Raw genomic sequence first — 22,500 nt, 5'->3', positions numbered from 1 at the left:
GTTTTCTTTTCGAACTAGGAGAAGCAGCAAAAAATGATTTTTATGTGCGATGCATAAGTTGTTACTTAAATGAAGGTGTTGTTAATTTTGTCGCATCGTGGATGAAATAAATGGACGTAACCAGATTACTGTTTTTTGTCTTCTTTGTATCGTAAATTCGACGACACGTCTGGTCTTAAAACTCCGCAGTAGGCTAGTCGAATATTTCCTCAGTCGCTTATGTTCGCTTAAAATCACATTGTTTTGAATATTTGGATGTCGCAGTATTTTGTAATGTAAAAAAAAAAGAAAAATGTGCTCCTCTTTCTCTCATCCTAACAAAATGCGAAAGAGTCGCCTAGTTTAGGCCCGGTTTACAAACAAGTAGGGTAACCCTAGCACTCACACATTTCTTCTTTTTTTCATCGACGCGCTAGGGTAACCCTATCTGAGTGCTAGGGTTACCCTAGCTCTAGGGAGACCCTAGCTGCCTCGTAAACGCTCTACTAGGGACAACTTTTTAGGGGTTTCCATCGTGTTTGCGATTCTGGCGCTTGTTGTCCCGGGTGGTAGGGTAACCCTACCTGTGAAATTTTGCTTGTAAACCCCGGCTATCTTTGACTCGCCTGTTTTTGGGTAACCCTAGCACTAGGGTAACCCTATCTGCTTGTAAACAGGGCCTGAAACAAGAACCCCGCTTCTCATTGGCTATCTTTTTTTCTTTTTTCAATTCAAGTTGCAAAAACGCCTGTCGTAATAGAAAGTATGGCCCTCGTGCTCGAGTAATAAAGGAACATAAGCCCCTCGAACGTAACATGCTAGTACGGATGTCGAACGCGCTTTTTTCATTTCCATTTAACGATTTGTGCTTTAGGCCACGGTTTTTTCCAAAGGCTACACGGCAGCGGAGAAGCATTCTTAAAACCAGTTGAATCATCCATTAGGTGGTATATTTCCAGCGGGCCAGTCTTAGGATCACCTCGTGCGGGGTGATCATACAGAGAAATGATCCTACATAACATTATTACTGACTATGGATTTTCTTGATGACTCGTGCTAAATACGAAATCTACAGGCGGGACGGGTGTTGCAGGCCCCCTTATGTAACGATGCTTGTTTCGAGATTTGTCTGGGTACACCCATGATTGGTCTGAGTGGAATACTTTTAAGTTACCACAAGTGTGCATATTAATAACGCCTTGTATTCTTTCTCGTGGTTCTTGAACCATATTTGCGTTGGTCCCCGTTTTCAAATGTCTTATTTTTGTGGTTGTGTCGTTTTTCTTTTTCACCCTTAATGACGAAGGAATGGTGGGTAGTGGTTTATCTACAAACGACTGGACCTTGGCCTTTAGCACGTTGCTTTCCGTTCTGGTACGACTTTGAAGTTCCTGAAAAGTCGACCACTTTCGCCTGCCTACGTCACCAGGTTCGGATACTGCACGGCATCGCTCGCTGTTGAGGATGATGGGTTCGAATGAGTGGCGTCGTTCTCGCGTCGGTGGAGTTGCTAAGTGTAATGAATTCATTTCTATTCCTTCTCTCTGGCTTTCATCTAAAGATGCTAATGAAGATGGCTTGAGTCGTGTCTCGCTCGATAATTTACTGCTCACGGAAGTGTGACCTTCGTCAATCCTAGCCCTTTCTAATCTGGCAGCTGCATCCAGGTGTCCCCTTTCATCATCGGAACTTGATCTAGATAGGTTCGAATTATTGGTTACGAGAGAAGTAGTTTGATGCGAATCAAAAGCCGAAGTTATCATCTCGTGACCTCTTGAATGACACATCAGTGATTTTTCTGTCAAAGCGGGAAATAATTTTTCCCCTTCGCTTGTTTGGCTTTGCGTGCTACATTGTACCTCTGACTTACTTCCTCGTAGAGGTCTAGTCAGTGTATTTTTCCTCTTCAAATTTGTGTCATAAATTTGTCGTTTTAAACGCTCAAGTTTCTCCCTGCGGTCGGCTGACAAGATGACAGCATTTGCGCCATCTTTAACTTCATCGCCATCTGAAAGGCTTCTTTTCCTTGTCAACTCAGAGTGCACCGAAGCTGAAAGATGCAATTTTTCTGTGTAATTGTGTTGCTCCAAAAATCGACCATCCTCCACCAAGTGTTCTCCTTTCGAAGAGAATTTTCGATTCCTGCTCAGCTCTTGGTTATATTTTGATTCCGTTAGATTTGTTGACCTCACCGAGGACGTGTGTAATGCCTTGCCGTCGTTTACCTCAGGCTTGACTATATGTACGAAAGTCTCTAGCTCACTTTCAGCATCGTATATGTTGTGATTGGTCGCTGTCAGTGTGGAAATAGCATTGTCACACATAGCCCTGTCATTTTCCGATTCGATGTCTGAAGTTTCTTTTCCTGTAGCCCAGGCTTGCATTAAGTGACCGCGGGTGCTGTCGTCCCGCTGTGCTTTGACTTCATCGACACTTATGCTTCTTGATCTTGTAACTGGGGTAAATGAAGACTGACACTTGAATAACGGTAGAAATTCACTCGTCTTTCGATTTTTGTCTTTAAAACGTCGAGTCTCCTCTTCCTCCAGTCTACCAAACACCAACTCGTTGGTCAAGACTGATTGTTCTTCCGTACACAATTTCAGGTTCTCGTCAGTATGTATATTTCGATCGCCGAGTCCTTGAGCTTGTTTAGCGCTATCAGTTCGAGCGTCACTGGTTTTATCGTCGAAACGTGGAAAATATTAATGTTTTATCTTTTCCTTAACCGAAAATCGAGGGCTGGGCTTTAGTTGAACTGATTAACAAAGTTGAGACGTGTAAGTAAAACAGGGGCTTTGTTGAAGAGCACAAGCATGTGAAATTTTTGATTAATGATTTGGCGTGAAGCATCAATTAAAACGCGACTATATATCCACTTATCATGCAAACCTCTCCACAGGTGTCACGCCACTGAAAGTTCACGTAATTGCAAGTGAAGCCAAGTTCCGTCACATGTCATTTAGGATAGATTGCTCAGTGTATTATGCATTGATCCTTAAGCCGGTATTTGACATAAACTAGATTGAATTGACTTTTCGTTTATAGATTAACATAATGAAGTTGCTGTCACTTAAGCAAATACTTGCTGTCAAATCTCAGACCGCAACACTTTCTTTAGTGGTTAAGCAATACAAAAGACTACAAGTTCTGACTTCCCCCGCGGAAGGGTTACGTCAAGTTATCATAAGTAAGAATTACACAGATAAAATCATAAATACATAGACAAGTAGGAATTATGTACAATCATAAACTAGAAATAAAATTAATTATTGAACTAGTAAGAAAAATGAATTAAGGAAATGTAAAAATATCCTTAGGCTAGCATGGTAGTCATTCTGTGGCAATTTTATTCCCGTGAGATTTGAGAGGCTTGCTTCTTGGGTTAAAAAACAATTTAAACCTTTTTACACTGGCTATCTCAAAACGTGAAACCTACATCCTACGCACCTGTCTACTGGGCAGCTGATCGCGGGCCCGCCGCGCCGAGGAATTATGTCAGCACTCTGGCAGATTGTGATGTTGCATCGATCAAAGAAGGCCGACTTGATGGATGTTAAAGTGCCCCTGTGACCAAAAAAGCAATTCTTATTTTTCTTTGGATTTCAAAACTTTGTTAACTAAACATCAAGCGACCAAAGTTTTAAGCCTTGATTTCAAAAAGACATCTGTTTATTTTAAATCCAATTTTCCTATTTAATAGACCTTTGCATAAATGGCGCCTAAATTTGATAACAATACTTTGTACATCCTTATTCTCGTACTTAAGTTTCAAAACAAAAGATTTTTCTCATGAATGTGAGGCTTAGGATGTACATTATACACTTATGTATGGTCCCGAGGGAAACAGTTAGTTTTGTTTTCCCGAGAGTCCTCATCGTCGAGGGAAACATCAGGACTCGAGGGAAAGCAAAACTAACTAGTTTCCCAAGGGACCAGGGCTGCTAATTGACCGGGTGAAATGGTTGTGAGCATGCGTGATGTGTTGGCCACACCGGGTTGGTGTTAGCGTGTGTCACCTTGCTTTTATTGTTATTAATTAAGTGCTTTGTTATATATTTAGACTTCTCCTGCAACAATCGCAGCAAAACATCCGGAGCTGGCAACAACTGCGGAATTGTATTATGGTCGGGATACATTTGAATTTTATCAGGGCCACGTGACAAGGAATCAACCAATCACAGTGCTCGTTTTGTTGAGCGAAAGTTTAGGTATATAACAATGTCATTTACGCAAAGAGTCTATGGTCCGCCATTACTAACTTTAAGATCTTGAGAGAGATGGATCGAGGAGAAAATGACATCAAATACTCACTAGTTTAAGAATGCAATGTGTGTGTTGGGGGTTTTCATCTGACGTCACGGCGGAACAATGCTGTAAAATGTCTTTTGGGAATTTGACTCTATTATTATGCAAAAACTTGTGGAACAATTTTCTATTGTTTTGTACACCAATATGGCCGTCTCATAGCGTGGATGAAAACCAAGGGTACGCCGCAGAATTAACATGCAGCACGGGAGTTTTCAATTTGGGCTTTAATTAACTCCTGTTTTGCATATATAACAAGCTTTAGTATAAACACACAGGTGATTATACAAAATGGCGCGCTCTCATTGGTTCGCTATCTCGGATTATCAGCCGATAATCACCTTGACGGACAAAATGGCTGCCAGTAGTCGTTTTGCCACTGTAATTGAAGATGATTTCGCGTTGAAATGTTTTTTTTCCTCTGTTTTGAAATAATCACCTATGTATTTATACTAAAACAGTTATTCGCCTCAGGCTCAGTGATTATCGGTCGGTGAATATTCACCTTGACTTCGTCTCGGTGAATATTCACCGATAATCACTTCGCCTTCGGCGAATAATTGTTAAGTATTCACACGCTGAAATTTTAACTGTGACGTCACTTTTCCTTAGATCCAACCCTCTGAGGTCCAATCGGTCAGTTTTGAACGTGAGTAATGGCGGATGGTGAAATCCAAAACTTACACTCAAAATTAACGGCCTCTGGATGGAAATCAAAGCTCAAAATGTTGGCAGTCAGGTGTTCAGCAAACACACTTTTAAAATCTGAAGAAAAAAAAGGAAGTGATTTGTTTTTATCAAAGGGGCACTTTAAAATGACAACCTAAATTCGAAAAGTTGATTTCTGTCTTCATACAATTACGTGCAAAAGTACAAATCAAAAGCTCTTGAACTAAAGGGTCGGCCAGGGTTTTTGGGTATACGGTATACAGGGGCTTTTTAAATCGGGTATACGGTATATTGCAGCTTAAGTACGGGTATTCCGTATATCACTTTCTTTGAATTTCAGGTATACAGTATACAATGCTTCCATTAATTTTGGGTATTTTGGCGAATTTTTTTTGGGTATACTTGTATGCCACTACCCCTCCTGGCCGACCCTGTGAACTCGTTGGTTGATTGGATCGCTGATCGCTATTGGAACCAATTCATTTGTGACGATGTATGACGTACTGGGGGGAGACTGGGGGGCAGAAACAACGGAATAATTTCCAGGACTTTTTAAATGAACGCGCTTTATGGCATGGCGCGGTTGCCTATGTTTCAAAATGGCTGGTTTTCGAAATGTCTTTACTGTGGGAAAAAGGTCTGTTTCTTCAGTTTCTGTATTGGGAAGTCGTCACAACTCGTATTTGTATCTGGGAGTTCTGCAGCCTGTGGTTCTTCTTAGACCGTCGTTACAAGTCCAGAGAAGTATTTGGTCCAGTTCTCGACAAGATGATTTGACTCAAGCCTTGTCTGATGCTGAGAAATTAGTGGGTTATCCAACATCATTCTTGAATTTACGCTATCTTTTGAGTGATGAAATCTCAAACGTCGCCATGTATATGAAGAGGTTCGCCATGAGCAAGCATCCATTGCTGAGGACAGCGCGCGGTTTTATTTCGGATGAAAATCACACATTGCAAACGCGAGGTCTGTTGGTATTACTCATTTCCAAGGCTTCGAGACCCTGTTTAAAGGATGACTGCATCATGGACCAGGAATTAGTGGCTGATATTTATTCGAGTCAGAGGCAGCTGGCAGACATCACGGAGACCATTTACACAGGTAAAGAAAAACAAAGTGCGTGACATTAACTTCTTTTAAACATTCGATCGAAACACGAGGTTTCTAAGTACGTACATGTACATGTACAAGCAGTTTGTGTTTCAATCATGGTCGGAAAGTTAATCTTTTGAGATACGAAGCTTTAATAATCCCTGAAAAATTTCTTGGGACAATTTTCCCATTTTTAAAAAAAATATATTGGCGCAATTATTAGTCTTGAGAGAATTAATTTTGTTGTAACGATTTAATTTTCAACTGTTCAAAAGATCCCTAGTTCCACTTCAAATGGTAGCAATTGAACTGGAACATTTCAAGTGCCAACATACTGTGCACGGGTGGCTCAGTTGGTTTAGCACCGGGCTGTCATGCGGCAACAGGCGCGTAGCGTGGTCATGTTTTCAAGTATGCACAAGTACATATGATCTAAAAACCTAAGTAAACTAAGCGAAAAATACTGCGTTCTTTATTTCTTGTTCGAAATAGTTTTGTTAATACAAGCAAAGAACAAAGCGTCTTGCCCTTATTTTGAGCAAACTTGGTGCAAACAAAACATTGTTTTGGTTGCGCTAGCGTGACTGGTATTGTCAACAACATTCTCGGAACGTCGCTCCTTTGCAACTTCGCCTTTTTGTTGCACGCTGACCAAACAACACTGCATTGTTTAGTGTAAAAAAGTCAATGCAAAACTAAGTGAGAACATGATATAGCTTTTGTTTTTAGAATTTAATCAAAGTGGTGTTTTCATAAGGAAATCTTGGTTGCGTACAAGTAAAATGTTAATAATAGAAACAATTGCTTAAAATTTCAAAATTTCCTGGTCACTTCAAGTACGCACGTGCGTAATTGCGTATAGGACGCTACGCGCCTGGGCAAGTCATGGGTTCGACTTCGGTTGGACCAACACTCAGGGTCTTAAAATAAGCGCGGAGAAAGTGCTGCCTTTGTAATATTACACCTGCAAATGGTTAGACTTCCAAGTTTTCTCTGATAAGGACTTTAAACTGTACGCCCTGTCTCACAAGTTCTCTGTGGGACATTAAAGAACCCACACACTATTGTAGAAGAGTAGGGAATGAAGTTCACAGTGTTGTGGCTGTGCTCAGTGAGTGGTTCTTTCCAGCAGAACTGGCCAGCTTGGTGTTATGTCTCTAAAAAGGCTTATGGTGTATGTCAGGCCACCTAAGCAGAAACAGCCACAAGCCAAAAGGACTTTGCCAAAGCTGGGACATATGGGTGGAGATAATGGTAATGATAATGGAAGGAGATAAGATAATGGAAAAGAAGGAAGAACGTGGCTTGATGTCTGTGACATCTATGAACCTCAAATCTTATTTACATAGCCAACCAGACTCTCTCTCTCACCAAAGAGTCTTGTTTGGACATTATAGCATGAACGAACGTACAGTGTACCTTCATTTGAATTACAATTAGGGTCTCTGGAGACTGGTCTCAGTGATCATAAATTAGTCTATACAGTTTAAATAGAAAGGTGATGCAGCTGAAAACTACTTTCATGAGGTGAAGGTGTTTTAGCAATTTTGATGAACAGGCTTTCAACAATGACCTCGAGTGCATTCCTTTCAATGCTGCCTACATTTTTGAAGATGTCAGCGATATTTGTTGGGCGTGGGAAAAAATGTTTGCTGAATTGTTTTGGATAACCATTCAAGCTCAGATGAAATCTAAATGCTTCAGGGATATCCCTAGAAAATCATAATTTATTACAACAGAGACAAGAAAAGCTATGTGGAAGAGAAATACTCTTAAACCTTAATTTAAATAAAACTAGATCAGCAGATCAGGCCTACACTGTACAGATGTCAAAAAAAACCGTGTGGTTGCTCTGTGCTCTAAATCCATTATACATAATTTTGATCAGTTATGCACTTCACATGCTGGAAACCCAAGGGTTTTCTGGAAATCAGATTAGCCTTTATTATGCATACCAGAAAGTGCAGGTTGGAACACTTTATTGTTCTCAAAGAGAATAAGAGAATAAGAGAATCATCAATGACCAGAGTCAAGTAGTGGAAACCTTAACCCATTGACTCCCAGGGGTTCCCTATTGACGAGTAAAATTGTCTGGCGTTAGTCAGAGTAAAATACTAAGTCTAGCTGGTTTCGGCCGATTTGGACGTCAATGGGTTAATGAGTATTTTGCAAACATCACGAAAGATTTAATTATTCATGATCACAGCACTTTCAGTGACCAGACTCATTTAAAGAGAATTCCTATGGTAAACGAGGGAGCAGCCAACTGGTGCATTTAGTTTTCAGTTGACTAACCATTGTGTTGTCAAAACGGTACTTGAAGCTGCTAAGTTATGCAGACGACACTAAACTCTATTTATCACACCATGGTCCCCTGAGCAATGGAAGAAGGTATAAACGAGACTAAGCCAACACTACACAATGGTTTCGACAGAATGGGATGGTAGCCAATCCCGACAAGTTAATATCAGGCTTTAGTGTTAGGACCATACCCATTTCCAGTGAAATTGAACTATTAGGTGTAACATAAGCTGAAATTTGATACTCATGTTGCATCAATCTGTGGAAAGGTGGTGGGTCAGGTTAATGCTTTAAATAGGCTTAAAAATATACTGCCTCTAAAAACCAGGGAAGCACTTTATCGCCATGTATTTTACCTCACTTTGATTTTTGTAACCAGATATGGCACCATTGTGGAGAAAGGAATACTAAGAAAATGGAAAGAGTAAATCAGCGTGCACTTAGACATGTATAATTATAAAGATAAGGGTATTTCATACGAGAACTTCCTAGGTTGTATCGGCTTGAATACGACATTAAAGGGTTGTCGTATTCAAGACATTGTTGTTAACGGTTAATAACTGCTTTCAAGATAAAGCACCCAGAGTTGTTGCTGACTTAGTTAAACTGAGGAAGACTGATTACAATTTAAGAGGCACTAAGATGCTCTCCTTAGCAAAGGTAAACAGTACCAAGCATGGTCTTAAGTCATTTTGTTATTTTGCTGCAAAGAAATGGAACACGCTACCAAATGCATTATGTGCCAAGGCTGACACAAGACGATTTCTTCAAGATATTCGTTGCCTAAAATTTTAAAAAGTTTTAGTTTTGGATTTCTTGTTTTTAATTATATATAATTTTTTTTAAATTTGTGACATACTGTTTGTATACACAATATTTTTACTTCATGTATACTGTACATATTCTCTAACATAGATTGTATCTTATGACATCGCACCGGTGGCTCAGGTGGCTGAGCATCGGGCTGTCATGCGGGAGGTCGTGAGTTCGACTCCAGCCGGACCAATACTCGGGGTCTTTAAATAACTGAGGAGAATGTGCTGCCTTTGTAATTACATCTGCAAATGGTTAGGCTTTCAAGTCTTCTCGGATAAGGACTGTAAACCGGAGGTCCCGTCTCATAACCCTTGTTCGAAATTAAATAGTATGGGACGTTAAAGAACCCACTCAGTATTCGATAAGAGTAGGAGACTTAGTCCCCGGTGTTGTGGTCTGACCTCATCTGGACGGGGGCATCTTCGACTTCCTTAAAATAAATTGTAAACTGTGTAATAAGCAGTCTGGCTAAAGTCCTCCGAAAAACATTGTAAATTAGTCCTGAAAAACCCCGAGGGGAGAGACTAATCGCTTCACTTCACTTCCACTTCACTTCACTTACTTTTATTTTGTATATACAGAATATATACACTGTATATACATGTATGTATTTTTTAATTGATTTTGATTTCCTGGAAAGTAGCTTTTAGCTAAGTGTAGTGCCACATTAAATAAAGTACTACTACTAAATAAAGTACTACTACTTCATGTACTACTACTTCTACTACATAGATTTATCTGACACCATGCTCATTGACTGTTGTTTTGTAGCCAACTTGGTGCACACAGGTATTGTTAACATGTCCAGTGTCTCAGAATGCAGCAAGTCTTACCAGGATGATATGGAATTTGGAAACCGGATGGCAGTTTTAAGCGGTGACTTTCTTCTTGCCAACGCTTGTACAGGATTGGCAGAGCTTCGGGATACTGAGGTAGTATGTATGATTTCAGAGGTGATTGGCCATCTTATGGAAGGAGAATTTTTGAAGATGACATGTAATGCTAAATGCTTGGACTTGGATTTTTGGAATGAGATGATCTTCAAATGTAAAGGAAGCTTAATGGCAAACAGCTGTAAAGCAGCACTGAAAATTATTTCACACTCGGAAGAGGTAAGGACTGCATACCAGTGTTCACTTCTTTAAATTTACAGGTAGTTGTGGGAAGTAAGGTTAAATGCACTCTAAATTTCCACCTAGTTATTTCATTATTTGTCAGGGGTAGATTGATTAAATATTAGTTTCCGTTGAATTTTCAAAGTCTGTCACTGATGTGCCTAAGGTTCAGTTGGAGGTGGAGGTTAATACTAGTGTCAGGTACATAAATCAGCTGTACAGGAGGCAGTGTGTCCTGGTGGTTAGGGCGCTTGCCTTGAGATCCAGAGATGCCGGGTTCAAGCCCTGCTCTGACCACTCGTTAAATTTGATCCTGGTAGTCCCTGGTTCAACTTCTCAGGTGCACTTGTAAATAGTCAACTGGTTTGCCTTCAGCCAGTTGGGATTCTTAACAGTTGTTGTTGTTGTTGTTGTTATTCTGTTGCATCATTTCATTACAGTATGTTTCATTGACCCTGAAAAGCCCCTTTGGGGAACGGTCAATTAAGTATGGCCTGTATTGTATGGTAGTGTATTGTATTATGCTAGCAAGTGGTTTACCCATCACTCACACATTGTCCCTTTCGTTATGCCTTTCTAATATGGATTGAGTTACTGTGGTTCTGAGGCACCTCTTGCTGTGCACCAGGATCTTAGGGCTACCCTAGCTTGCTTGTAAGTGATCCACCATGTATAGTTTGCCTGCGACTTTATACAGTTTTGTATGTGCGTTCGTTGTACTTTTGAGACAGTGAGCTGTTAAATTTTCTTGGTTTTGCATATTTTTTCTATGACAGTGAAAAGACATGTGTATCTTTTTGTTGATGGTGATTTGGGGATGCTCGGAGTAAAATCTGAGAGCTCCTTTGCAGGAGTCGGATCTGTGACCTTCTACTTACTAGTTCTTCATTCATTTACCGAAGCTAACATGTCATGATGTCCTTTTCTATAAGAATTGCAAAAATGCCTTGTTCAGACAATCTCAGTGCTAGCAGTAAAGCAGGACAATAAACATGAACCTACAATAAGCAACAAAAGTACGTTGAGACACTGAACTGGGGAGACCGCAATTAGGAAAAAACCACCTTAACGTTACATTTTCCACTTGCGCCCCACCCCCTTCAATGTTGGCAAGGGAAAAAGGAAGTGTTGGCCATAACAAGACAGCATTGTTGGGTGGGGGGGGGGGGGGGGGTAAGTGGGAGAGATTTGGGGGGAGGGATTTGTCTGAGATTCCTTGAAAGGGGAAAGTATCTCAACCCTTTTGGCACTAATATTACAACTGTAGTTAAATGGTATAGCACCCACCAATCTCCTAGTGACAGCTCAGTGACAGAGCATCTGAATTAGTAATTAGTAGGTTGCAGTTTCGACTCCTGCAAAGGACCACTTGGGTTGTTTCAGGCATCTCTAAATCACCATTGACAAAAAAAGATACGTGTACATTTCTTAATCATTCATGTATGGGGGTTGACATTACCTTCTTGTGAAATTTTCTGGTAAACTGGGCAAGGTTTTTTTTGTCAAGTTCTAATGACAAGTGCTTTTTTCTCTTTTATGTTTGTTGAATTTTCTGTTATGCTTGGTTCCCCTCTGTGATCCAAAAGGACTGTCAAATGCCTCCCCTTAGTTACATAAAATGCCCTCCCCCCCCCCTCTTTGACTGTTGAAGCATTCTAATGTGAAACCTGAGTTAGCAGACGTGAGCTTTTGTAAGCTCCTTAAGCCAGTCAGAGTTGACAATTTTTGTAATTGAGGTTTATTATCAGTCTCCAATCCCATCATTGAAGTATTTGGCCGTGTGCAAGCACTTTATAGTATTTATACATGTAACTTGAAATGGAGACTGTATGTTTGAATTCCCCTTCTTAAAATTCCTAGATCTTCGAAACTGTTCCTTCGGATTAGACGTACATGGTAACAGTAAAAGACTAACAAAGCATTAAGTCGTCCTGGATGTCGTCTAAGGGTGTTCCAAATTGAGCATTGCAAAAACTTTTCAATCCTTTACGCAAGGTGCTTTCCTCTTTTTAAATAGTTTTCCTTTTCTTGTCGTTTCTTGTTTCCACTTGGGGTAGTTAAGGCAGAATGGAAGGACATTTTAAGTGACATTTCACGTGTTTCCTTTGTGATATTAGAAATTTGTCAACTTGTTTTCCTCCGCTTCTCTTTCTTCCCTGGAACACGAAAAAAAAAGAGGGATCGATGGATTCTTGAATAAATTCCTGTTGATTTTCACTTTTAGCTTCAGAGAGAGGCTTTTGAATTTGGTAAAAACCTTGCTTTTGCCCACCAGTTGAAGGAAGATTATCAGATTCTTCGGGAACAAAGGTGTCCTGTGGTTCCGCACAGTGCTCCTGTCATTCTCTCAGGTGGGCAAACCGAAGCAGAAGGACTCCTTAATCAGATCTTCTCTGAAAAAGAGAAGGAAAAGCTGGAAAGTCTCCATCTCAAGTTGGCAGATGTGATTATGAACGGAGATGCAATCTTTCGGTTAAAGGAGTTGTGTCTATCCTATTCAAACAGAGCTCTGCAGTCACTGAGTCTGTTTCCAGACTCTGAAGCTAAGCACGCTTTGATGAATATTGCTAACTCTTGCACAATTCAGGAGTAAAAAAAAAATTCGCGAGATGCCTCTAAAAAGCAACGCGTGAGCGAGTGTGGTGGGTGTGGTCGGTCATTCTCGCTCGCTTGCAGAAAGTGATAATGGGTCTACCAAGCACAAAGTTCATGATTCGCGGCCGATTTATTCTTCTGTATTTGTGTTAAAGGGCCACCGACAACCACAAGTCTTTGCGGGCGTGCAAGCTATCGGCGCCATTTTCTGTAATACAGAAACTAGTATTTCTTGAAAAGTCAAATTCCATCGCCTCACATCGTCGTGTTTTGGATGCCCAGTAGCTTCAAACTTTGTTAATATTTTCCTTAATGTTTAAATATTGTATTTTTGGCGTTATTTGGGTGTTGTGTTCGTGTTAAAAGCGAAATGAAAACTGTGAAGAAAGATCGTCCGCCGAGGAAGGAAAAGCGCCATGTTATGTGGCTCACTACTTCAACCTTAAGATTATGGAACGAAAGGAGGAAGGCGTTTGGATTAAAAAACAAATCAAACAGCGAATTCGCAGAAGTTCTTCTTCACGGGATGTTTCTGAAGCGAACCGGCCGATTCGATTGCCCGGATAATAACAACAACAAAGGCGCGCAAAGGACACTGGTTGTCGGTGGCCCTTTAAATCGACATTCAGTTTCGTTTATATATTCTCTTTTAAAATTTGGCCTATGAGCATGAAAACAAAGGAGTCTTATTTGGCCGCCATTTATGAAAAAAAAGTTGAGGTAAATCGCCATTTTATTCCGTGAGAGAAACGACTGAATTTAACTCTGCCGGCATAACGTACCGTCCCTGTCGCCTGTCGCCGATCGCCGCAGAACTTGGTAAATAAAGACTTAGCTTTGGTAGACGCCTTGTGCGTGAAATCGTTTAACATGGGAAAGCTGGTGCACAAACAGCTGACACACGGAATCCGAGATCCAGTGGCAAGGAAGAGCTTCGTCGAACACCGGGGGGGATCCAGACTCTGTTGCATCCCTCTACCGCCATTATATCGTTATACTGGTCCGCCGTTGGGTGCATGTTGGCCGTTGTCAGGTCTTGTTTTTAATTCTGTAGGGTGACATGCCACCCAACTCACCAGTATGTACTGGTGGGGGAGCCGGTTTAGACGCCGACGACCCGTCGGCGTCTAAACCCGTCAATTGCGTGGGTTTCATCTTTGCCCGTAGCAGCCTGACCTAATCCCGAGTATTGCGTGTGTGGCTTACGCGCCCGCGCGCGCTTCGTTTTCTATAATCTTATAATTTTCCAACAATGTTAGTGGGTAGTCTTTCTATTGCAGTTTTCGCGAAGAACTGTCGCCGAATTCGTCAACAGTACATTTTGGAGTTTTGATACAGTGTATGGCTGAAATGATTTGCCAGACGATCGCAGGAAAATTGAAACATTTCCGATTTTCCCTATACGTCTGCGATTATTGCAAACGATCGGGAAAGCCTTCGGTTTCCAGTGTTTATCCGGGACGGTCTCGAAACAGTGAAATCCCCGGCTGTCTGAGATTTCACGACTTAGGGTCATTGACTATTTTTTCCATCACAAAATGTAATTTAAGACTCCTAAATATTCAAATAACATGTTTCGTTCTAAGAGGATCTGGTTTCTTAGACCTTGGATCAATTCTAAAGGTCTTTTAGTTGGAATTAACCTTACCGTATCATCAATGCGGTGTAAGGAAAGCAAGCCAAGACTTCCAAAGGCGCCGTTTCACTGTGCCGTGCACCTTGTCTAGCAACGCCATTGGCGAGACAATTGCCCAATGTAACATACCTCGCAACAGCCAGACCAGTAGCATTGAGTTCTACTTTCCGCAACAGTTGCAACGAATTTTTTAAGCATAGGGCAGTGTTAACATCTGTCCTGCAACTTGTGTCCCACTGAACGGTTTGCGGCACTAGCCAATGACAATGTTCCTTTAACCTCATGTGATCATCGAAACAGGACAAGTTGCATGAAACGTTGCTCAGTGTAACACCCATAAAACAACTTGTTTTGTAATGTGAGAACGTTTGTGGAAATGGCGATGCAATGACAAGTTGGACGAAAAAATGCACAGTACATCAGCGCCTTAAATGTACCCTGAAATTTAAAATCTTTTAAGCATTAGTTTATGTTTAAATAATGACATGTAATATATCGACGTCCAGTAAGTAATGAGAGCTAGGGCATTTTCCGCTTTTGAAGTTTTGCTCTTGTTAGATCGGTCTTATAAATATCTGTTGCGTTTTGCGACTTTCCCATTGTTAGCATTTGGCTTTCATCTTCGGCAAAAATACAATCAGCGGATTTGGTATCCGATGCGGCTTTCGGTTCTCCTTTCGGTGCGACAATTACACGTTCAATGCCGCGAGAACATTCTGCGACGTTACTCCCATTGTTCTGAAAGCCTTCGTAGACAAAGGGGATATCACACACACGCAGGCTCCATCCGCACATGTAGACTGGATGTGCCGGTTTTCCTTTGAAACGGTTAGACCAGGTTTGGCTTATCATCCACACTACAGCGCCCTAATTGCAGAAGAAACGAAGAATTTTGGAAGCGGTTTCAAAAGTGGAGACCTTTGAAAACACTCTACTTAGTGTGCATGGCTCGGACAAAAACAGACACATTAATAAAAACAATGACGTTGAAGGCTTTTGAGAATTTTATAATCAGTTGAGCGGTTTAGTGTGGATACTGAAAACCGTAGCAAAATGCTAATGTGGATGAAAAATATTAGCTTCGTCCCGATCGAGATGTAAAAGAAAATTTCGCGAACGCCTACTAAGCGCGAAAGGTGTTACGTTTGGTAGTCACGCACCCGTCAATTGCGTTCCAAAATCAGAGCCGTTTTGTGTTACATCAACGTCAAAATAAGAGGCAAGTCCACAGTTTTGACCCTTACGTCATCCGCAAACGAACATGCTCAAGAAAACTGCGTGTGTCCAGCCTTGATATTACAACGGTTGACAACATAAAATGAAATTGTGCAGTGATGCGGGTGACCGTGTCACTAACTCTGTAATTAGTTTACGTTCTCAGAGTATTTACTACTTCCATTGAATGTGACAAATCTAAAAACACAGCTCGTTTTGTTCCAAAGTATTCAGTTCATCATTCTACAACTATGTTCAACTCTTCTGCCTTATTAATTCTACAATAAGTTGTTCGTTACGTTATATCAATTCCTCTTTATTTTCTTTTCGAATGCAAGGGTGCATGGTTATATGCGGTACTGAGTACTATGCCTCGTTCTTCAAACGATGTCGCTACAAGAAGACAATAGTAGTCGGGTATTCTTCAGATACTCCAAGAAAAGAATTCACATCGAGGAGGAGCAATGACTAAATAATCTTTAGCCGTTTTTATTTCTCCAAGCTTTGCAGGTTTCTCGGCTATAATTGCTCCCGGTCAAGTTTATGTAATTTTTCTGTATCCAAATTGACCTATTCGTAACCTTGAGTGATACCAGACAAAAATCTGCAACTATAACATTATAATACACGCACCGCCAAACCTTTGGTTATTACTACAGACTGAAGTTTAAAGTTCTGATCGTAAAAACGCCAGGAACGTGCCGCTTAAAAAGGAAATTGCCTAAACGGCTTTAAATGAGTTCTTCCGCACTAAAATTTCACGGCAGGTCACGTAGTCGTGCTAGCTGCCTGTAACGACATACTTTGGGTGCAAAGTCCACCAGTGTTGATAAAGTCACAAGTTTTTAATCCTTTAGAAAAAATGTCATTCGATCTATTACCCTCTTGCGTACAGTATTTTCCCCAATTCTGTCTTGCAAAGGAGAAAATCAGCTGCCCGTAAGTAATCAACAGTGAAATTTTTGACGGTCAACGCGAAACAAACTTGTTTCCCAGGTTTCAACGCGCGGCTCTTTATAACTGAATACACCGCAACTCCGATTAGATTCAATCAAACAGCGAACAGTAATTTGGCCTCTGTACATAGTCGTCTGATCGTCAAGTATGGGTTACTGCCGCACATGTCAAGTTGTCCTGCGGAATGATACCTGGAAACCATACTGCCGAGCGTAAGTACGACATTTTTATGTATATTCATGTCAACAAAAAAATCCTTCGAGTTTTGTGAAGATAAAAACAACTTACTAAAGAGCAATTGCGTATCAATTTATCGCGGCATGAAATTGATGAACCTTAGACTCTGTAACATCGAACGCTAGCAGATGACTCAACAAGCCTAATTCCATTACAGTGATTTGGAAACTGTTGAATTTTTGCAATAGATCCCAAAGGTGCTGCAATTGCTCTTGGTTGTGATCGCATTTGTTTTGTTTCCGAAGTCTTAAAGAATTTGTCTTGCAAAGATTGTGTCAACACTGAAAAGAATTGCGACAAATGGTCACTACTACCTTAACGGTGAAAATTTTTCATGAATCTTGTGGCGCAACACGATTAGAAACAAATTGCGCGAAAGATTTTGTATTGCCTTGAAGTTCGTGCATGCCGGAAATTCATTTTGAAGCTTTGCAGGCATTTTATGTATAGATTGGATATGCAATGATTAGGTTTTTGGAGGGAGAATGCTGTTGACACTGGTTTCTCTTCCCCTTTTACCCTGGCATCTGTTTTTACATGTTTTTTCACTCCACCAAGTTGAATCCGTTCAAGTGCTCCAAGGGGAAAACACGGGAAGAGTTTCATGTTTTTTTAATTTGCCGAAAATGAAACTATTATGTAACATTTAGCAACTATGACAATTTAACTCCCTAAAATAAGTCAGACTGCGCCAGACGAAATATTTGAAAAAGAAAAAAATATCTTCACAGCCGTGCAGCCAGTCTTGCATTAGTATTTATTTTTAAGTACCGTAGAGGTTTAAATTTCAAAACAAAAATAGGAGTCAATATCTTAGTTATCGATGCAAGCGTTTTAAAACTACAACAGGATATTAAAATTGAAAAACGAGAAAACAAGGTAGACCGACACACCAAGAGTGGCTTTTGAATAACTAATAGAAACGTGTATCGTGTATCACGTATCAAAATAGTGTACAAAACTTTGCAAGACAAGTTTGATTCAAGGAAAGTCCTAGAAGTCCATAGTTAGGATTTTTATCCCATAAAGGTCATCATTGCATCACGTCCTGGAGGTTTCATGTGACGAGGCGATGATTGTGTTAACCCCTTGAGGCCTTTAGTTTTTCATATGCTTCGTAATGCAGTGTGTGAACGCTGGATTTATCAATGAGTGGTTGAAAAGTGCTGCAAAAATACTTTAGAGTTATTTTTTATTACTTTTGAAGTGAGGGTATCTGAAATGGATGTTTCGGTCCGAAATTGGTTCTTTCCCGGCTGTCGGGAATCGTTTGAATTTCCAGACAATGACCAGATACAGGACCTCTCCTTCTGATCTTTTATTCATATGCAAATCATGGCTCGACGGTTCTCTTTCAAAGCCGCATATTTTTCCTCGGGCTTCTTTGAGGCTGCGCAAAGAGTTGATATGCCGACCAATTTACATGGCCGGTGAATGTTGACGTTGTATTTCAAAAATCGCTTCAAAAATCGTGTAATATTTGCATATCCGAAACAGCGGAAGTCTAAAGAAAGTTTGACCTCTCAATTTTAAGTGCCTTTAATAATTGATGAAAGCCAATGTGCCATCGCTTACTGGTATACTGTTTCAGTTTTGTTGTAAAATCGCCTTGTTTGAACATTATGTTTCGTTCTCGAATGTCTGTCTCTTATTTGACCCCTACTGGGTAGAAGGGTATAGAACGCAGAGTATTGAACATGGCTTGCAGTATGTTATATTGAGGAACTAGACGATTTTTCTTCCGCAGGTGTTATCAACGGGCCTTCCCATTTTGTGATTACTGCAAGAATGCGATACACGAAGGTCAGGAAAGAATAAACAACTATCACAAGTTTCCGTAAGTTTGAATTTTTCTTGTTGCACGTCAGTACAAAGCGGCGTTCGCTTTCGTTTTTTTTGCCGTCAATTCGGCTTTGTCGAACAGCGTCAAAGGGCCAGACCCATGTCTCTTTTTACGCTTGGGGCGGTTGTGATGAGCGGAATTTTTTTTACTCGTTGTAACCATTGTCGGATAAGGAAGAAATCTCCTAAAATGCCGAGAAAGGCCTTCAGTTTTTCGAATTGTTGGTAGTAGTGAAAATCGGCGTTTCTGGGGGACACTGTTCACGGCTCCCGGTCAACACTTCTGAACACCAGGGACTCCTTTCACATCGCTGACGCTGCATATGACACCTCAAGGGAAGACGTTGTCGAGGAACGTGGGGGTGGGGGGGGGGGATGAATCTGACACATTTTCATCAAACGCAGATGGGAATGCGACCACTCCTCTTAATAACTTGACTAATTAACAATTAGACCAGTAGCCCTTGCGGGCTCATGGGCTATTGACCCGTGGCCCTTGAGGGCGAAGGGTCTAATTGTTTTAGTATCACCCAACTAGTCGGACAGAAAAAGCAATAATAAAGTTAGCAAATGCAAGTTGAGGAAATATTTATTTGGGAATAAAACGAAAGAAAGCGTCACGCTTTTCGGTACTCGAGGACTATTACTAATAGTCCTCTAGCGTAGCGTAGCCAATTAAAATGCAGGATTTGCATTAGTCCACTAGTTGGGGGATACTAATCGTCAATAGTTTGAATTTTTCGAAAAGCGGAAGTGTTTGTAATGATTAACCAATCATTGCGCTCAGCAAATTCATATAGCGGGCGCTAAGAACGAAAATCCATAGTTACTTTTTCCAATCGTATGAAAATGTTGCGCAAGTTTTAAAAACCGCCATATAGCCATCTTGAACTTATTTTGAGGCTTCTTGTTTTATCGTTTTTATTGATAGATGTTACAGTCTGGAGACACAGAAATGCTGTGAATGTTTTGCCAATATCAATCGAGAACAGGGAGATGGAATATACTGCACAAAGTAGGTGTCTGTGACTGTTTTTTTAAAATTAAGAAAGTCGGTCTCTAAGGAAATCGATGTAAAGTTATCAAGTGTTACATGTTGTCTTTATGCCTGTTGCATCGGCGTTAGGGTAGAAAATGGCAAGGCCGGATTAAATAGCGAAAGCAGGTAAACTAACAAAAGTAAATTGCACAATACAACGAGTTTTAAACAACACTGTTACCAGAACCTATCTCAAATGACGGCCGGTACGTCGGCGCCGGTCTCGTCTCAGTACACAGTTCTCACTGCACATGCTTTGCAATGACATATACAGTTTGAACCAACTGCAGGCCCATTTCATGTTTTACTTCTCTGGTTTGGCGCTATTTATATTTCCATAAAAAGACGAGAAACTTAAAAAATAATGCGATTGCTAGTTTTAGAGAAATAAAAAAGAGTTTGGGTTCAAACGCAAGAAGGCTAATTTTTGTGACGAATGCCTCAGGATTACTGATCTAATTCTTTTGTTGTGGCTCACAGGAAACAATCGTGCTTTCGTTAAGTTGCTTCGCATCGGCTAACTCCACCGTTCCGGTGATCTTCAATTTCATGAATAATCTGTTACCCTGGAAGCATCAAATTCTTTTTAAAAATGCCAGTGGATACCATGTCGAGTAGTTCATCTCAGTGATAAAATTCATTTGACCTCATCATATGCTGTTAGAAATGTTATGCGTTTGCGGTACAGTACTAAGTTAGGAGTTAAAAACTTAGCTTCGACCGAAAAGCTGCATAAACAATGTGAATTTTTCCTCTAAGCTAATTCCAAGTTATCCTTTTAGGTGTTACGAAATTAAGAACGCGCCCCCATTGAAGTTGTACGTCAAGTACAAGGATAATGAATTCAGCTTGCATTCACGGGACGATAAGGTGACGGATGCCCTCAAGGTATTCTCAGACGGCATATACAGCGCTATACAAGCAAGTTTAAACCAGCGCATGATCCAAGAGAACGTAGAAGAAGAGGAGCCGCCACGAGGTTATTTGGTTCGAACAATGTCATACGTTGACTATTCTGTGAGGGGAGTTACTGGCTTTGTATCTCGAAATGTGGACAGCTCAGTAAGGGGAGTCACTGGATTCGTCACAAGAAAACTTCTTTTAAGAGACTAAAAGGTTGTTAAAATAGTTTCTACCATAGCACCTGCGAGCAAAGAGCGCCAGGGCACGCACGCACCCACGCACGAGATCCGCGGGAAGGTCTCCTTTCAAGTGTCGCTCGCGCGTGTCAACTCACTGGAAAACATTTTTAGACATTTATATATTGATGCGAATGTGTGGGTCTTTTATGAGAAGTAATTACGTAGTAATCAGTTGTAAGAATTAGAGTGTTTTCACGTAATTTTTATACCACGACAGGTACTGTAAGTGTCATAGCCCCAAGAAAATAATCAAAGATAATCATGGGTGGAAATGAGTTCTAAGAATTCGAGTGTTGATACATCTATTTTTGAGAACCAGCTTTTTAGCTGTCTCAGTTTGCCTGAGAATTCGTCAGCGTTTATTTAACATTTCAAGGTTTGGTAGAGACTGCCTTTATGGTATTTTCTTAATCAATCTGTGCCATTAGGTGTCGCTTTCCGTGTAAAGTTGGGAACTCATAAGTTTTGAGGTTAAAATTTCAGACATTTTTGTTTACATAAAGTACAGTTTTTGAAACGGTAGATGTTGAATTTTCTTTTTGTGGTTCATAACTCAAACGCATATCACGCGCAATCAAATCACCTTGGTATCGTTGGTCTCCGACTCATTTGCCTTAAGGACGGTGCCTACTATTGCTATTGCGCATACCTTCTGCGCATCTCGAGATACTCGGGTTTCCTATTGGTGGTGCCTACTAACACAGGGATATTTTTGCGCGGTTAGAAACTACATTGTATGCGGAGAAAGCAGAACTTAGCAAAGTGCTCTTTGTATCCAAAAAGAAAATTGACAGTAGCCATGCATTTTTCAGAGATAATTAAGCTTAAGATCACCATACATTGCTTTGTATTTTAAAGCTATTTACAAATATTGGTGATTAATTATCTTTCAAAAATGCGCAGTTACCCCCAATTTTCTTTTTGGATTCCAATGATACTTGTTAAAATCTGCTTGTCTAGCATATTCATATACCGCGCAAAAATACTTATGAATTAAGAGGCACCGTCCTTAAGACACAACTGCGCGAACCCTTTCTTCCGGATCCAGACACAAGAAATAAGACGAAGTGGCTTAGCCACTCGGCAATAATAACTGAAACAACTAGAAGCAAGATGGTCAGTGGTAAGGGCACTTGACTTCCCTTACTGTACCCCGCGTTTGGTTCCCGGACTTGACTTGGCCTTGTTATAGGAATTTTTTTCACAGTTGCATTGACCGCGCACATTCATTATAGTCACCTCAAAAGAGAACTTTGCTCTAGTATAAGTCTTTCGCGCTTATTCCGTCTCGTTCACCTCGTACGATATGGACGAAGTATCCTAAAAGTAAATTGGTACGAGCAGTTTCTGACTGAAAATAGAGATTGAATGATTCTCTGTTGCAAGCTCACGTTGTCGTCAAAACCTGAAATTTGGTGATTTCACGTCGTTTTTCAGAGAACCGCAAAAATATGAGCTAAAATCCGTGCAGCACGATTATTTAAGCTTTCTTAACCAATGACATCACTGGTTTGTTGCGTTTTCGTCGACATCGTCGTCGTAGATCTTAGGCTCCTT

General features: G+C 40.6%; 3 protein-coding genes and 1 long non-coding RNA gene across 6 annotated transcripts in view; 2 read left to right on the top strand and 2 right to left on the bottom strand.

Annotated features, from left to right (window-relative positions):
- LOC137997133 (uncharacterized) overlaps positions 1-125 on the top strand; it is a 12,443-nt gene extending 12,318 nt beyond the window's left edge. For all 3 annotated transcript variants that reach the window (XM_068842937.1, XM_068842938.1, XM_068842935.1), the window contains one exon: positions 1-125. This exon is cut by the window's left edge and continues 1,210 nt beyond it. In XM_068842937.1, coding sequence (XP_068699038.1) covers positions 1-110 — 110 coding nt within the window. In that variant the 3' untranslated portion in view covers positions 111-125.
- A 33-nt stretch (positions 126-158) lies between these two features.
- Positions 159-2,896, bottom strand: LOC137997134 (uncharacterized). The gene has a single exon (XM_068842939.1). It carries the CDS (start codon positions 2,361-2,363, stop codon positions 1,011-1,013), a length of 1,353 nt encoding a protein of 450 aa, XP_068699040.1. The 5' UTR covers positions 2,364-2,896; the 3' UTR covers positions 159-1,010.
- Positions 2,897-5,548: 2,652 nt separating this feature from the next.
- Positions 5,549-21,465, top strand: LOC137997135 (all trans-polyprenyl-diphosphate synthase PDSS2-like). Its single transcript, XM_068842940.1, has 6 exons — positions 5,549-6,057; positions 9,937-10,277; positions 12,505-16,895; positions 18,668-18,757; positions 19,694-19,777; positions 20,584-21,465. Exons 1-3 carry the CDS (start codon positions 5,556-5,558, stop codon positions 12,871-12,873), a joined length of 1,212 nt encoding a protein of 403 aa, XP_068699041.1. The 5' UTR covers positions 5,549-5,555; the 3' UTR covers positions 12,874-16,895; positions 18,668-18,757; positions 19,694-19,777; positions 20,584-21,465.
- On the bottom strand, positions 11,477-14,641 carry LOC137997136 (uncharacterized). Its single transcript, XR_011122417.1, has 3 exons — positions 14,524-14,641; positions 12,553-12,673; positions 11,477-12,436 (listed from the first exon to the last, which is right to left on the bottom strand). It is a non-coding gene; the product is annotated as an uncharacterized lncRNA (long non-coding RNA).
- Positions 21,466-22,500: the final 1,035 nt, after the last annotated feature.

The sequence above is a fragment of the Montipora foliosa genome, chromosome 3 (genome assembly GCF_036669935.1).
Source record: "Montipora foliosa isolate CH-2021 chromosome 3, ASM3666993v2, whole genome shotgun sequence".
Taxonomy (NCBI): Eukaryota; Metazoa; Cnidaria; class Anthozoa; order Scleractinia; family Acroporidae; genus Montipora; species Montipora foliosa.
The sequence above is the reverse complement of the archived record's forward strand: the minus strand, read 5'-3'. Positions and strand labels throughout refer to the sequence as shown.